At 43.9% G+C, this 15,309-nt stretch overlaps 1 protein-coding gene across 1 annotated transcript in view; it reads left to right on the plus strand.

Moving 5' to 3' along the window:
• Nucleotides 1-15,309, plus strand: part of PCDH15 (protocadherin related 15) — a 1,464,924-nt gene that overhangs the window by 1,431,521 nt on the left and 18,094 nt on the right. Inside the window, exon 33 of the mRNA XM_054035363.1 lies at nucleotides 1,338-1,448. Within this exon, the coding sequence (XP_053891338.1) occupies nucleotides 1,338-1,448 (111 nt within the window). The remainder of the gene's footprint in view (nucleotides 1-1,337; nucleotides 1,449-15,309) is intronic.

Consider the following 15,309-nt stretch of genomic DNA (forward strand, 5'->3'; position numbering starts at 1 on the left):
CAGTAAATGACATCTGAGCTCCAGGCACTACCATAATATAAATGTGAAGAATAATAATCATGATTTATTTTGAAAATCAAGGTAGAGTCTGTTGTACTCGATTCTGAATTAAATTTCTCTCAATCCTGTTACCAGTTACATGGTAATTATTTGCTCTTTCTCACCTCTACAAATGAACTAGAGGGCTTGAATTTATGGTCTACATGTTGACTAGAGTTGGCCAAAAAAAGGAAGTCCCTTCCTGTGAAAAATTTAATGTTTTATTTTTTTCTGAAAAATGTAAATATTTTTGCAGAATGAGATTTCCTGAAAAATTTGGTTTCAGGACATCCAAAATGGAATTTTCAGGCTTGTCAGCTGTCCGCCTAGAAGACTCTTGTCAATTTAATTTTCCTCCCTGGTTCTTTGCCTCCCTGGAGTTCAGCCTCCTTGCTTCACCTCTAACCCAGATCTTTATCATCTTAATTTGGATACATGGGCGTGGAATGAAATAATTACACAAGGCATTTGCCCAGTAGGCTGATCTTGGCATTCCTTAACTCCTGTTTCATCAGATCACCTATTTCTCTTTGGAGGATTTACCACCGATAAGCAGCCCTGAGTGACGCTTGGATTTATTGTATCAGTAAGAAGGGTGCTCAGTCTGTGCGGCTGCCTGGAAGGTTCTTGTTATTTTCACTTTCTGCCTGCAGACAGAAGGTGAAATTAAAAAGAGCTTTCCAGGTTGCCATCATTTCAATTTTCCTGATAGACAATCAAAATTTTTCAACAAAACTGAAATTTTCATGCAGAAAATTTTGATTTTACAGCAAGGACATTTGGAAAAATCATTCAAATGGGAAATTGTTCACCAGCTCTTATGCTGATAAAGATGTTACAAGTCATAAAAATTAAACTTTGAATGAGACTTTACAAATGTTTAAATTTAAATGCGACATTAATAACTGTCAATAAATGAAGGACTTTGCCAAAACAGCCAGTTCACCACATACCACCTGATGAAAACAAGTACTGTTAAAGCTTAATTGACCTCTTACTCAATTAAGTGTAATTGCTAATTAATGTTTTATTATTTCATGGTGATCAGGTGGTTTGGCAATTATTTAAAAGTGGGTGATAGTATTTAGATACATTTTGGAGCTCTGGAATTCCATAATGAAAGAGCAAGCCATGGAGTGATACAAAGCTGAAACAAATTGCTCACGTGATTACCTTTCTTTGAATACAAAACCAATAATGTTTGAGGAACTACCATCTGATTACTGTATGTCAGCCCATGTAAGCTATAGAATATTTCTAACACCTATTTTTTTCTCTCCCTGCACAACTTACCAAAGGCGGCAAGCTGAATGTGCAAAGACAGCAAGAATCCAGATGGCCTTACCAGCCGGCAAACCATCAAGTAGTGCTGCCAATAATCTCTATGAAGAACTCGGTGACAGCACCATGTAAGTATTTATTGTGTCTCATCACTAAAATTATTAGTGAACCAAGGCATAAGTCACATTTCTGAAATGTCATTTATTACAACATACTTGAATAGACTTTTCTTGATGAGGGTATATTCCACAAACAACTTGAGCTTCTTCAAAATCAAGAAAATAAGTAAGAGGGCTGGAAACTCAGTTGTGCTACAGTGGCACAAAAGGGACAGAATATGGGGCAGTCAGCTGGGATTCCTCCTTGTATGGGGAATCTCCAGAGGAAGTAAAAGGTGTCTAAGTATAAAGTGCACACTGCACTTCAGTGTTTTGGGGCCAGCACAACAGCCCATAGGTGCTAAAGCAAGTTAAAATAGTCCTGAGGCTGCTCTAGTTTGCATCAAGGTTAGGGGGATTGAAAGGTGGCAAAAAGCCTTTACTTCTCAGATGTACTGAATGCAGCTCTAGCACGTTTGAGAACTTGGCCCAAAAGTTATTTCTTCCAAGCCGCCTGCTGAATATACTTTATAAAACTCAATCAGAAAACCCATTTGATAGACATCTCAGTATGAAATCTTCCATTGGCTAAAGTTTTTTCTTTGTAAATCTGAAGTAATTTAAATGTTGAAAATAAACACAATGGGTCAATAAAATAGATTGTAAAAAAAAAATAGTAGTTAAAGGAAAGCATCTTTTTACCATTATATATTGGTAACGTATTTTTAGCTGGAATGTGTCTTAGGTCTTCTTTTCTAACAGTATGATATGACCAAAGTCATTGTTCTATTAAGACATTACATTACTAAGAAAGGGTGAATTGTACTCATGCACTGATGTAACTTAATTGTAGTCAAGGGACTGCAAGCAGAAATCAACACAGTATGAACAGACCATAATAGCATAGTACAGGAAATATTTACACATACAATATTTTTGTTTATAGGCTAATGTCAGAAAATATTTATTACTTTTGTATTATTTTAAAAGAATAACATTAAGTTGACAACACTAAAAAGAATAGACTTCATAAAGTATTTGGGGGTGTGTGCTATCTAGTGTTGGCTGATTATCGTTCTATTTTGAAGTCACCTTTTTCCCCTTGATCAGAGAGTTCATATATATATTTGAGTTTATAAAAATGTTGTTATAGCAGGGCAAAGATATCATTGCTATAGTATGTTTTAAGTTTTGATTATTTAAAGACAGTATCTGATTTCCAAATGTTTTGGGTTGAATTTCTCTTTGTGAATAGAGAACCTTTGCATTACTCATTGAAGCAGGAGTAGCTTCTCTTCCAAAATTAATTACTGATTCCCCCCCGTCCCCCATGGCATTTTATGCCTGTGAATTGTTACTGTTTGGGTAGCTGGAAGAAAGAAGTATGTTTCACAGAAATACAACACACATAGAATTTAAAAGGTTATGGTATGTGAGTTCTAGGTCTTGATCTAGGTGGGACTACTCACATCTTTATAATTACACCCATGCTGATGTACTTTGCTGGATCAAGACCCTGGTTTCTTAAAGTCTAACCCAATTCCTGTGAAAGTAAAAGGAAGACTGCAATTCACTTTACTAGAAGTTGGATTGGACTGGTTACAAATGGGCATTGGAAGCCTTATGAGTCTGCATTCTCCATCTAATTGATGTGCTTTCAGCCAGGCTAAGACCAAGCCTTAGTGTTTGTGGACAAAATTTGCACCTGCAAAGTTTTGCATAGGCAAAATGAGTTCTTCTTTGAGTGATTGTTCATGTCCATTACACATTAGGTGTGCGTGCGTTGCATGCACGGACGTCGGAAACTTTTTGCCTCAGTGGCTCCCGGCGGGCCGGCAGGGACCCCACCTCCCGCCAGAGTGGCGCCCTGATCTAGCGTATATATATCCCTGCGGGCCCGACCCTCCCTCAATTCCTTCTTACCATCCGTGACGGCGTTGGAACAACTCTGTCTCTCGCTTGAGAGTGTCCTTTAGCGTTAGTTGTTAGTGTTACTCTTAGCAGTTATCAGTTCTTAGTAACTAGTGTTAATCTTAGCAGTTATCAGTTCTTTTAGTAGTAGTTAAGCTCCTTTGTGTTAGGTGTTTGGTCAATCCCGACACTGGCCCTGGGCGGCGGGGCATGCTGCACGCCCAAGGCTTCAAGGCTTGTGCCACGTGCCGCAAGCTTATGCCGATAAGCGATCCCCACGACTCGTGTCTCCGTTGCCTGGGGGAAGCACGCCAAAAAGAGCGCTGCAAGATCTGTAAGGCCTTCAAGCCCAGGACTAAGAAAGAGAGAGACTTTCGCCTTAAGCAGCTGCTCATGGAGGCTTCATTACAGCCCTCCTCTTCGGCACAGCAGGCCGCGGCACCGTCAACTTTGGTGCGGAGTGCCCCGGCATTGGTTCGTGATCTGGTGCCGGCAGGGCACCCTAAGCCTACGGCACTGACACAGCAGGACCGCCCCCGGCACCGGTCATCTTCGCCGGCAAAATCGAAGGGCCAACCCAAGGCCCGAGGACGCTCCCCACATAAGAGGGCAGCGCATGCGAAGACCCCGAGTGCGCCTAAGGGCGTGGCGGCCCCAGGACAGATCCCGGTGCCAGTGGCTCCTGTGCCGAAAGGCCCGTCGAGCCCCGGAATAGGCGCATCGAGTGAGGAGGAAGGGCTGGAGGAGCTTTTGGAACAACCCTCCACCCCGGACAAGTTTGAGGCAGCAAAGGACCTCATCGTATTGTCCGCTGAGGGCCCCCTCCAAGCCAAGGACAATCGGCTGAGACTGCCATCCAGAGGCAAGCCGGCAATGGTGCGCCCATCACGGTTACCATCTCGGCACCATTCACGGCGCCGATCCCGGTCGAGCTCCGCCTCGGTGAACTCCCGGCTACCCTCAGCGCAGAGGGCTGCACAGCCATCGGGCCCGAATAAGCGCCCAGCACCGACCCAGCAGTCCTACTCGAGTAGGCACCGGGACGTGTCAGCCATGCGATCCCCGAGACCGACCACTCGCAGTCGTTCCCAGTCCCGAGGTCACCTGTCCAGGTCCAGGTCAGCAAGACGCTACTCCCAGTCCCGGTCACAGAGTCACTACTCTCCGACCCCGGACCGATACCGTCCCATGGCACCACCGTGGCCATCCAGGTCACCGTCCGTGGTTTCGGAGGCAGACTCGGGCCAGTCCAGCAGATTTACCCACAGGGCACTGACTGGTAGGGAACATGAAGCCGCTTGGCACCCACAGTGGGGCCAGCCAGGACAATGGCCATTCTGGACCCCTTGGGCCTACCACCAGCAAGGCCCCTCGCCCAGGACCTCGAGATCTGGCCCCTCGGGACACCGGTCCCGCTCCCCGCAGGGGCGCTCCTCCTCTCGCAAGGAGGCCACGGTCTCCAGACCACCAGAGCGATAAAGAGCCTACTCGGCACCGAGCCCAGCACCGTCTTAGATATGACATACCCCAGAGGAGTGCCCAGTCGGTGAGGAGTTGCAGGAAGAGGAGGACGCTCAGAAGGCCCTAACCTCTTCCTCCTCACCAGATGAAGCCGTGGCGGGCACGACAGTGTCTGGCCCTCCTCCATCGGGCGCACCAAGCACTGCTCTGCTGAGTAGCCCTCAATCTGGGGTTGCAGGCGTAGGAGACGGTAGAGCAGGAGGACCCCATGGTTGATATCCTAAGCCCGGAAGGCCCCTCCAGGATTGTGCTCCCGCTCATTAAAAACTTACAATCTAACTATAAGACAATATGGCAAACACCGGCCTCCAGTGCACCAATCGCGAAAGGCGTAGAGAGGAAGTACTTCGCCCCCTCCAAGGGGTTCGACTTCCTCTTTTCTCACCCAACACCCTGTTCGCTGGTCGTCTTGGCAGTCAACGAACGAGAGCGGCATGGCCAGCAAGCCCCGGCCCCCAAATCCAAGGAGGCAAGGCTCTTGGACTTATTTGGTAGGAAGGTCTACTCGTCCGGGGGCCTCCAGTTGAGGATCACTAACCAACAAGCGATTCTGAACAGACACAATTTCAATTCTTGGGGATCAGTCTCCAAGTTTAAGGACTCCCTGCCCCAGAGTTCACAACCCAAGTTCGCTGCCTTAGTGGACGAAGGGAAGGCAGTAGCCAAGACCTCTCTGCAGGCCTCGCTTGACTCCGCGGACGCAGCTGCCAGGACAATCGCGTCAGGAGTGGTGATGAGGCGCTCAGCATGGCTACAGGCTTCCAGCCTTCCCCCAGAGGTACAAAACACCTTGCAAGACCTATCGTTCGAGGGGTCAGTCCTGTTCTCAGACCAGACAGATGCCAGATTACATAGCCTCAAAGACTCTCAAGCAACCCTCAAGTCGTTGGGAATGCACACCCCAGTGACTCACAGGAAACCCTTTAAGCCTCAACCACCGCAGAGGCAGTACCACCCTCGTCCTAGACAGGAACCGTACCGCAGAAGGGGCAGGGACAACAGGCGTAGACGGAACAACACGCCTAACCAGGGCCAAAGCCAAGGTCAAGGCAAGCCGCAGCCAGGAAATAAGCAAGGGTTTTGAAGCTGCGATCGAGGACAGCGTACCGACCCTTATACCGGATCCTCCCCTATGTTTCAGGTACTGCTTGTCCCATTTCTACTGTGCTTGGTCCCGTATAACATTGGACCGCTGGGTCCTTCGCTCGGTGGAGGTGGGATGCACCCTTCAGTTCTCCTCGCCCCCTCCCTCCCATCCCCGTCCCTCTTCAGGACCCCTCTCATGAGCAACTCCTTATGCAGGAGGTGCGGGCCCTCCTCGAAGTAGGAGCGGTGGAAGAGGTCCCTCCGGACCTAAGAGGGAAAGGGTTTTACTCCAGATATTTCCTTATTCCCAAAGCAAAAGGGGGCCTCCGTTCTATTTTGGACCTATGCAAACTAAACAAATTTTTGGTCAAGGCACGTTTTTGCATGGTCTCCCTTGGCGCTATTATCCCATCCCTAGATCCGGGGGATTGGTACGCTGCCCTCGATATGAAAGATGCGTACTTTCACATCACCATTCATCCTGCCCACGGGCGGTTCCTGCGCTTCACCATCAACCGACACCATTTCCAGTTTGCGGTCTTACCCTTCGGCCTAGCAACGGCCCCGCGAATGTTCACGAAATGCATGTCCGTGGTGGCAGCCTTCCTTCGAAAAAGGAAGATGCAGATATACCCGTACTTGGACAACTTGTTCCTCGCGGGCAGGTCGGAGGACGAGGTCCGCTCCCACGTAGCACTGGCATTACAGGTGTTGCGCAAGCTCAGCCTACTGGTCAATGTACCCACGTCCTCACTGATCCCCATGCAGAGACTGGATTTCATAGGAGCAGTCCTGGACTCGGTGGCGGCACGGGCAAGTCTTTCAGTTTCCAGGTTCCTGGCCATTCAAAAGGTCGTAAGCTCCATCCAACAGTTTCCCACAACCCCGGTCAGATGCTGTATGCAACTCCTGGGGCACATGGCGGCTTGCACACACGTTGTCAGACATGCCCGCCTGAGACTCAGACCATTACAGCTGTGGCTGGCCCAAACGTATCGCCCCAACAGAGACCCCTGGGACCTAGTAGTGACAATCCCAGCTTGGGTATCGAACTCCCTCCGTTGGTGGCTCGATCAGCAGCAAGTTTGCGAAGGTGTCCCTTTTGCCACACCACAACCCACCCTGACATTAGTGACAGATGCGTCAGACCTGGGCTGGGGGGCGCACCTAGGGGACCTGCGGACCCAGGGCTTATGGTCCAGGGAAGAAAGGTTGCTCCACATTAATCTGAAGGAGTTAAGGGCAGTTCGCCTCGCCTGCCAGACCTTTCACGCTACCATAGAAGGCCACAGCATGTCAGTTCTGACGGACAACACTACCGCCATGTTCTACATAAACAAGCAGGGCGGGTCCCAATCCTCTCCCCTTTGTCATGAGGCTCTCTGCCTATGGGACTTCTGTATAGCCCATTCAGTACAACTACTGGCAGCGTATCTCCCAGGGATCCAAAACGGGTTAGCAGATCACCTCAGCAGGTCGTACCACATGCACAAATGGATGCTGAGAAAGGACGTCCTGCATTCAATCTTCCAGAGATGGGGGTTTCCCCAGGTGGATCTCTTCGCCACCAAGGACAACAGCCAATGCCCTCAGTTTTGTTCATTCCAGAACCAAAGCCTGGGATCATTGGCAGATGCCTTTGCGATTCAGTGGGGCGGGACCCTGAGGTATGCCTTCCCACCATTCCCGCTCATCCACAGGGTCCTGCTGAAGACCCGCAGGGACAAGGCGACAGTCATCCTCATTGCACCGGCATGGCCACGCCAGCATTGGTTCACGACCCTGCTGGAACTGTCATTGACCGCCCCGATTACCCTACCCCTCCATCGCGACCTCATCACGTCGCCTACTCCACCCAAACCTACTGTCGCTGCATCTCATGGCGTGGTATCTCTCTGGCTAAACGATACGGAGCATAGGTGCTCCCACCAGGTCCAGCAAATTCTTCTTGGTAGTAGGAAGCCCTCTACAAGAGCGATCTACCTTGCCAAATGGAAGAGATTCTCCCTCTGGTGCGAGCGTAATCTCATACAGCCTCTCCGGGCCTCCATCCCATCAGTACTGGACTACTCGCTGCACCTCAAGCATCAAGGACTCGCCCCCGCCTCAATTAAAGTGCATCTGGCCGCCATATCGGCGTTCCATCCGGGAGAATTGCAGGGTTCGGTATTCTCCAACCCCAAAGTAGTCCGATTCCTCAAGGGGCTGGAGAGGGTGTTTCCCTACTCGCGCCCGCCGGTCCCCACATGGAACCTTAACCTGGTCCTAACTAAACTCATGGGACTGTCCTTTGAACCCCTAGCCTCTTGCTCCCTTATGCACCTCTCATTGAAGGTAGCATTTCTAGTGGCCATCACAACAGCTAGGAGGGTATCGGAGTTGAGAGCCCTCACTTCGGAACCCCCATATATAGTTTTTTATAAGGATAAGGCGCAACTTAGGCCGCACCCCCAAGTTCCTTCCTAAGGTGGTCACGCAATTTCATATGGGGCAGGACGTTTGTTTACCCATGTTCATCCCTAAGCCCCATACGGACCCAAGCCACCGCAGCCTGCATACCCTCGATATCCGTAGAGCCTTGGCTTTCTATCTGGAACGGACCAAGCCATTCCGCAAGTCGACACAACTGTTCATTGCCATTGCGGAGAGAATGAAAGGCCAGCCTATCTCAGCTCAACGCTTGTCAGCGTGGATTATGCTTTGCATTCGCACATTCTATGAGCTTGCCAACGTACCAGCTCCAGGAAATCAGGGCTCACTTGACTAGGGCCCAAGCGTCCTCGGCGGCTTTCTTGGCACAGGTTCCACTCCAAGAAATCTGTAAAGCGGCCACCTGGTCGTCAGTGCATACGTTCACAGCCCATTACACAATCCATCACCAGACCAGAGAGGACGCGGTGGTAGACGGCTGTGCTTCAATCACTTGTTCCTTGACTCCTACCCTCCTCCAATGGTAAGCTTGTGAGTCACCTAATGTGTAATGGACGTGAACAATCACTTGAAGAAGAAAAAACGGTTACCTACCTTCTGTAACTGTTGTTCTTCAAGATGTGTTGTTCATGTCCATTACACTCCCCACCCTCCTTCCCCTCTCTCGGAGTCTCCGGCAAGAAGGAACCGAGGGACGGTCAGGCCCTCAGGGATATATATACACTAGAGTGGGGCGCCGCTCTGGCGGGGGGGAGGGTCCCTGCCGGCCCGACGGGAGCCGCTGAGGGAAAAAGTTTCCGACGTACGTGCACACGACGCACGGACACCTAATGTGTAATGGATGTGAACAACACATCTCGAAGAACAACAGTTACAGAAGGTAGGTAACCATTTTTTGCAGATGCAAATCTGAATACTTGCACTTCTGATTTAGAGACACACTTACTCAGATTTGTAACAGCACTTCAACTAAAAGTATAAATTTAGCAAATACAGATTTTTCCCTGTAAAGCACCATCTATGGGGAAAAATATATATATATATATATATATACACCATTGAAAAAATGACAATTAATATTTCCACAACACTGAGATATTGATCAAGGAATCTCCAGTAGAAGATAGAGATATGGAAAAATAATGTAAATCAATGCACTTAATAATTTTAAAGAGATCATGTTTTTCAATAAAATTTAAATAAAAGTTTATCAAAAATCCGTGAAGTTTAACTGAATCCAATATTTGATCTAAAGGCAACAATCTATCTCAGAAAATCAATTTTCAGGAAAAAAAATTATAGTAGAATATTGTAAACTCATTTTTAACTTGCAGGTGAATTGCAATACTACATTTAAATTGCTATAGTATATTATAATCTTATGCATCACTTTATTTTTTCTTCTCAATTATTTCTTGAATCTCCAACAATTTTCTTAAATACCAAATAATGGAAGTTTAAGAAAATTGAAAAACTTGTCTTTATTTTACATGCCTTTCCATAACTGTCCTTTGTCAAACATTTTCTTTCTGTAGTGCTGCCTTACATCTTATTTTCTTAATTTGGTTTTTGTGGAAAGTTAAGTGGAACTAAACTTTTTTTTGTTTTAAATCTGTCTTATGTCTCATGACTTCCATTCTTTCTCCATCTTTGGATACATAGGCATCAGTAAGTAAACTTACTTCATCATGCATAATATTTGTAGCCAATAGAAACAGTTGTTGATTCTTCTATGCTTAGTTTATGTTAAAACTGTAATTAATTGCCATTGACTATCAGCCTTTATTTTACAATGGTGTACTACATGGAAGACATTTACTTTTAAGTGGAAAGATTTGTGTATCTCCTTTCATTTTCCTTAACCCTTTTGTACCAAGTAGCGCTTAAATACAGAACTGTAATTGCTGAACTTGAATAGTATTATTTCTAAGGACCTCCAGTCTCAGCACCTACACTCTTTGGTGAGTGGTGCTCTCCAGATACCTAAAACAGATTGATAGGTAAGCAGAAAGAACAGGAGTACTTGTGGCACCTTAGAGACTAACAAATTTATTAGAGCATAAGCTTTCGTGGACTACAGCCCACTTAAGTGTCTAATAAATTTGTTAGTCTCTAAGGTGCCACAAGTACTCCTGTTCTTTTTGCGGATACAGACTAACACAGCTGCTACTCTGAAACCTGTCCTAGGTAAGCAGGTTTCTCAAGCTCGCATTCAGTCAGAACCTTTTCATCCTTTACCCATAATTCATTTTTAGGCAGCCATTACTGCTCCAGTTTGCAGAAATATGACTTCAAAGCAATCTGATGCAGTTCCTTGTTGGAACAAAGAGACAAAAGATTGTTCTACAAATATTAAGGTTTCATCATAAAATAACTCTAGCATTTTCATATAAAAATAGTCTAGCAACCAAGCAGCTTTTCGAATAATCCATTCTCATATATATCAAGGGTAGATCAGCTTGTATGTGCTTTGTATTTGGAAGCAAAGTGGATCTTCATTTAACTTCAGGAATCATTGATTTTTCCAGTCTCTACATTTGAAAATCCATGTGATCACTAAGATGGCTGAGGAAGCTTGTCCAATATGTGTCAAGGAATATTGTTTAAAAATAAGTTAATGATGTAAAATAACATATCAAATCCCCATGATCAAATACTCATTAAGTACTGACACTATTGGGAGTGTAGACCTACTCTAACTGGTAGTTTCTGAGATGCATTCTGTTTACCAGTGTTATTCCGTGCACTGGGGAGAGTATCCGCTCTGCTGTAGCCCTTTTCAGGGGTGCCACATACTCCCCACTGCTTGTCAGCACATTTAATGCCCCAGGTCCTTTTGGAAAAAAGTGTGCTCCCACATGTGTGTGAAGGGAGTAGTCCTTATACCCCATGAAATGATTCCTATCTGCCACTCCTGCTCAGTCAACATGTATCCAGACAGATTTAGAGAGTATAGATTTTCCGTGTATATCAGCTTCCAGACAAATCAAGAAACAAAATAATTGTATTATAACCTTTCCTTATTTCCTAAATTTATATATTTTTGAGCTTTTATGCCCACATATTTAAAGGGGCATCTGTGTGGCTTCTTATTTTACTCTCATTCAGTACTGTTTAAATGTCTTTTCCCTTGTTCTTGAGTGATTTCTCACCTTGGAATGCTTAACCATGCCACAGTAAATTTCCCTTAGCCTAATGTTCATGAAATTTCTTGGAGTTTGGGAGGGGGGGGAAGATATTCCAGAATATAGAACTATTTAACTAAGCACTCCTAGAACTGTGTCCTGTCATTTTCACTAAACATACAATACTGGGGCTTGTCTAGACAAACAGCTAGTGTGCTTCAAGCTGACTCTACAATCACATTCTAGAAGTTGTGGGGTTTTTTTTTAAACTATTCTTTTTGATTGAGAAAAACGGGTGTTTTTAAACTTAAAAAAAAAATCAACTTTGGGTGGCAACCAAGCCTGGAAAATTTCAACTGGAAAGCTGAAAATATTAGACATTTATGAGTTACTGAAAATGGGGAATAGAAAGGAACTCATAGGCAACTTTATTTTATCATGTAGTTGTCATTACTACTCTAGCTGTACTATAGCTGTAATTGATATACATATAGGACTATAAGATGGTAGGTTTTAGAATAATTTAGCTATCATATCCCACTATACATGCATATTCTGAACATGTCATTTGTGTTATTGAAAAACTATTTTAGAAATATTTTTTTTTTAACGATTAGGACTATTTTTTGTATCACTCCACCTGTAAAGGTACATCCATTAGTTACAATTGATTCATATATACCAGACATACAGGGAAACATAAGAGCTCTACTAAAGTTACAATTTTAAAATTCAATATGTCATAATTTCCAGGTCTAAAAGCCAGTGCTGGGTCTTATTGGTGAAAAAAGGGGAATCCTCTCTTTACAGGACTTAAGCTTCATTTCTAACCAAATCCAAAGTTGACTTAAACTTGTCACTAGCCCAGGAAAAAAAATGTAAATTCCAGGCCTCAGGCAGCTGTAATTTGGAAGAGGCCAGGTGAAGGATACTTGAAACAGTTTCTGACAAATTTTTAAGAGTTTGGAATATTAGAAGTCGTCCAAGCTACATTATATTTCCATTTTAGGTTGCATAAATGTTGTGTAGCATAACTGTTACTAACAAGATATATGGAAAAATGTGTTCAAGTGTTTGTTTAGATTACTGTATAAGGGGAAATAATAATTGAAAAGGAAAGTGTAATTGTTTACAAGGATAGAAAGGCCATGTGGTTAAGGTTAGAACTCATTTATATAGGTCAAAGTTTGTTTTCTTCCTCTTTTCTTCATATCCTTTTCATCTAGAGAAGATGTAAAAGTAAATGTCTTGCCTCAGTAGACTTTGTAAATACTTATTTTGGATAACAATATGTTAGAAGTAATTCTATGGCATTAATTTACATCATAAATTCATTTTTTTCACATGAAAATCTGTGTACATGCATGTTTCCTTACATGTGATTATCTTCTTTTCTTTCAAGTCTTTTTCTTCTCTACCATTTCCAACAAAGCAGGGGAAAAAAATCAGTCTTAGAAGAAGGAGACCGTCAAAGAGTAATAAGCAGCTTTGCTTCACGTGCTATTGAGGCTCACAAGCAGTCTAATTTCAATGGATCGTTGAACAATAATCTCCCCAAATCTGCAAGTAACGTTACATTTTTATCTGATGAGAACCCACTAACAACTCAGAATCCTTTGTATATGGAAGGTGTTGTTCAAGGTTCTCCCAGCTCTTCATTGCTACGGAAGAGGAAAGATATTTTAGACAGTCTTTCACCTAGAAGATTAGCCTTGAAAGATGCCCTTTTGGGGTGCCCTTTGGGAGGCATTCACCGTGCATGGACATTACCAATTCGTATTACTAGGAGACATGTGTCTGATGCTCTAAGTAGGCCAACTATCATGGATCCAGTTCAGTGGCAACAGGAAAGACTCAAAGCAGAGAGTGAAAGAACTGACAATCAGCACAGCAGGGTTGATATTAGCAGTCCAATATTTAAAAAAATTATTGGCACCAAATTAACTGTAAAAGAGAAGGCCAGACAGTTTGAGCAACAGGCTTTACAGGAAATGAAACAAGTGAAATCCTATGATATGAAATGTTCACATTCACCAACACACAGCAACTACCACGAAGGAGAAAACATGCTAGAGTTGTCTCCTGAATGTCTGCTTGCTTCTCCATGCCATCGCTCTCCTCCTTTCTCCTCTTTGACACCTTCTACTGAAGTAGTTGAATTTCAATCACTTGCAGTTCCTTCAGTAATCATCACTCATCATGACTGTCCTGAAGAACTTTCTCCTCCACCAACTCACAAACCGCCAACTCCTTCTTTTAGGATAAAGAAACCAGTTTGCCAAAGTTTTCTGGCTGCTCAAACCAAAGTGGAAGTAACAGAAAGCATTCCAGATCCACCCAAAACTCCCCCTCCTCCACCACCCCTGCTGCCACTTCCTCCTCCAACTCCTCCTCCATTGCCACCACAACCTCCATCTCTTCCTACCATTTCTCTAGCCCTCTCTTCGTCATCTACTCTAAGTACCCAGCACCTTTCCCCTGTAAAGCATACTAAGTCCCCTGCCAAACAGCTACCAGTATCATCACAGGCCACAGCACCTGAGCCACCACCTCACAGGGAGTTGAAAGGAATTCTCAAAAATATTCACAACTTAGCAGATATTGAAAAATCTGTGGCCAACATGTACAGTCAAATAGACAAAAACCACATGCTACCCAAGCACATATCCAAGCTTAAACCAATTTCAGCATCCGAACTGCCAACTACAGAAACTGTTGCTGAGCACAGCCAGCAGAATGGCAACTTGAGCTGTATAGTTGAGGAACTTGAAAAGCGATTTCCATCCCAGTCCACTGCATTATAAAATTACAGTTGAATTTTTTGAATTTTTTCTTGTTATATTTTGTATGACATGGCTATCACAGTACATGTTATCTGCCTCATATGTTCCATAGTTAAAGTACTTCAACATTGATGAAAGAATTCAGACTTTTTTCCTCTTTGCTATATATTGCTATTTGTTTGTTCCTGATGCTAAACCTACAGTCCATTTTCTTTGTCTGATCACTCATAACTTTGTAATGTATAATATTTTTAAAGGTAGTTCTGTCCACTCTGCATTTTACTGTTTTATTATGCTGATTTATTTTCTTTGTCTGCATGCAAAAGATGCATGGGGGAAAATGTCCCTTTAAAACCAATGAACTATATGTAGCAGGCATATGTTGACACTGCTTTATTCTAAACACTCTGCATTGTTTTGTCACAAGGGTACTCTAGTGTTGTAGGTTATGTCAATAAGCAAGGCAATTATCCTAAAATACTGAAGGCATATCTTGCTTTACCCATAAAGTGTACATCATGGGAGAACTCTTACTTTTACTGTAAAATGTTGAATGTCACAGAAATGCAAATGATGCTAGAAAACGACCTCAGCAATAACAAGACAAAGTTGTTACAATAATGTATCATGTCATTCTATAGGAGATTGTATAGCATTCTGCTCTGGTGACGTGCTTTCATCTCACTGTTGTCCTTGTGGGTTTGATAATGTTTTTTTCTATTTATTTGTCAGTCAACCTTATTGTTCCCCTTTTTGTTATCTACATTATATGCCTCCCATTGCTTTCTTTATTCTGAAACTTCATTTTGTGAGTCTTCACTTTTGTAAACCATTTAATGTAAAAAGAGCTTGTTAATTTTGCTTGTTCATATTAATTAGGTATCTCTTTAATCATATTTCATGCTAACTTGCTAAATATTGGAGGTTATTTCCACCAATAACATTTTGCATATCTTTGTATGTAATAATCATTCTGATCAGTGTCATGAAGAAACGGTTTCATAAGTATCTGTGAAAGATGTATATAGTATGGTT

The sequence above is a fragment of the Malaclemys terrapin genome, chromosome 7 (assembly GCF_027887155.1).
Source record: "Malaclemys terrapin pileata isolate rMalTer1 chromosome 7, rMalTer1.hap1, whole genome shotgun sequence".
NCBI lineage: Eukaryota > Metazoa > Chordata > Testudines > Emydidae > Malaclemys > Malaclemys terrapin.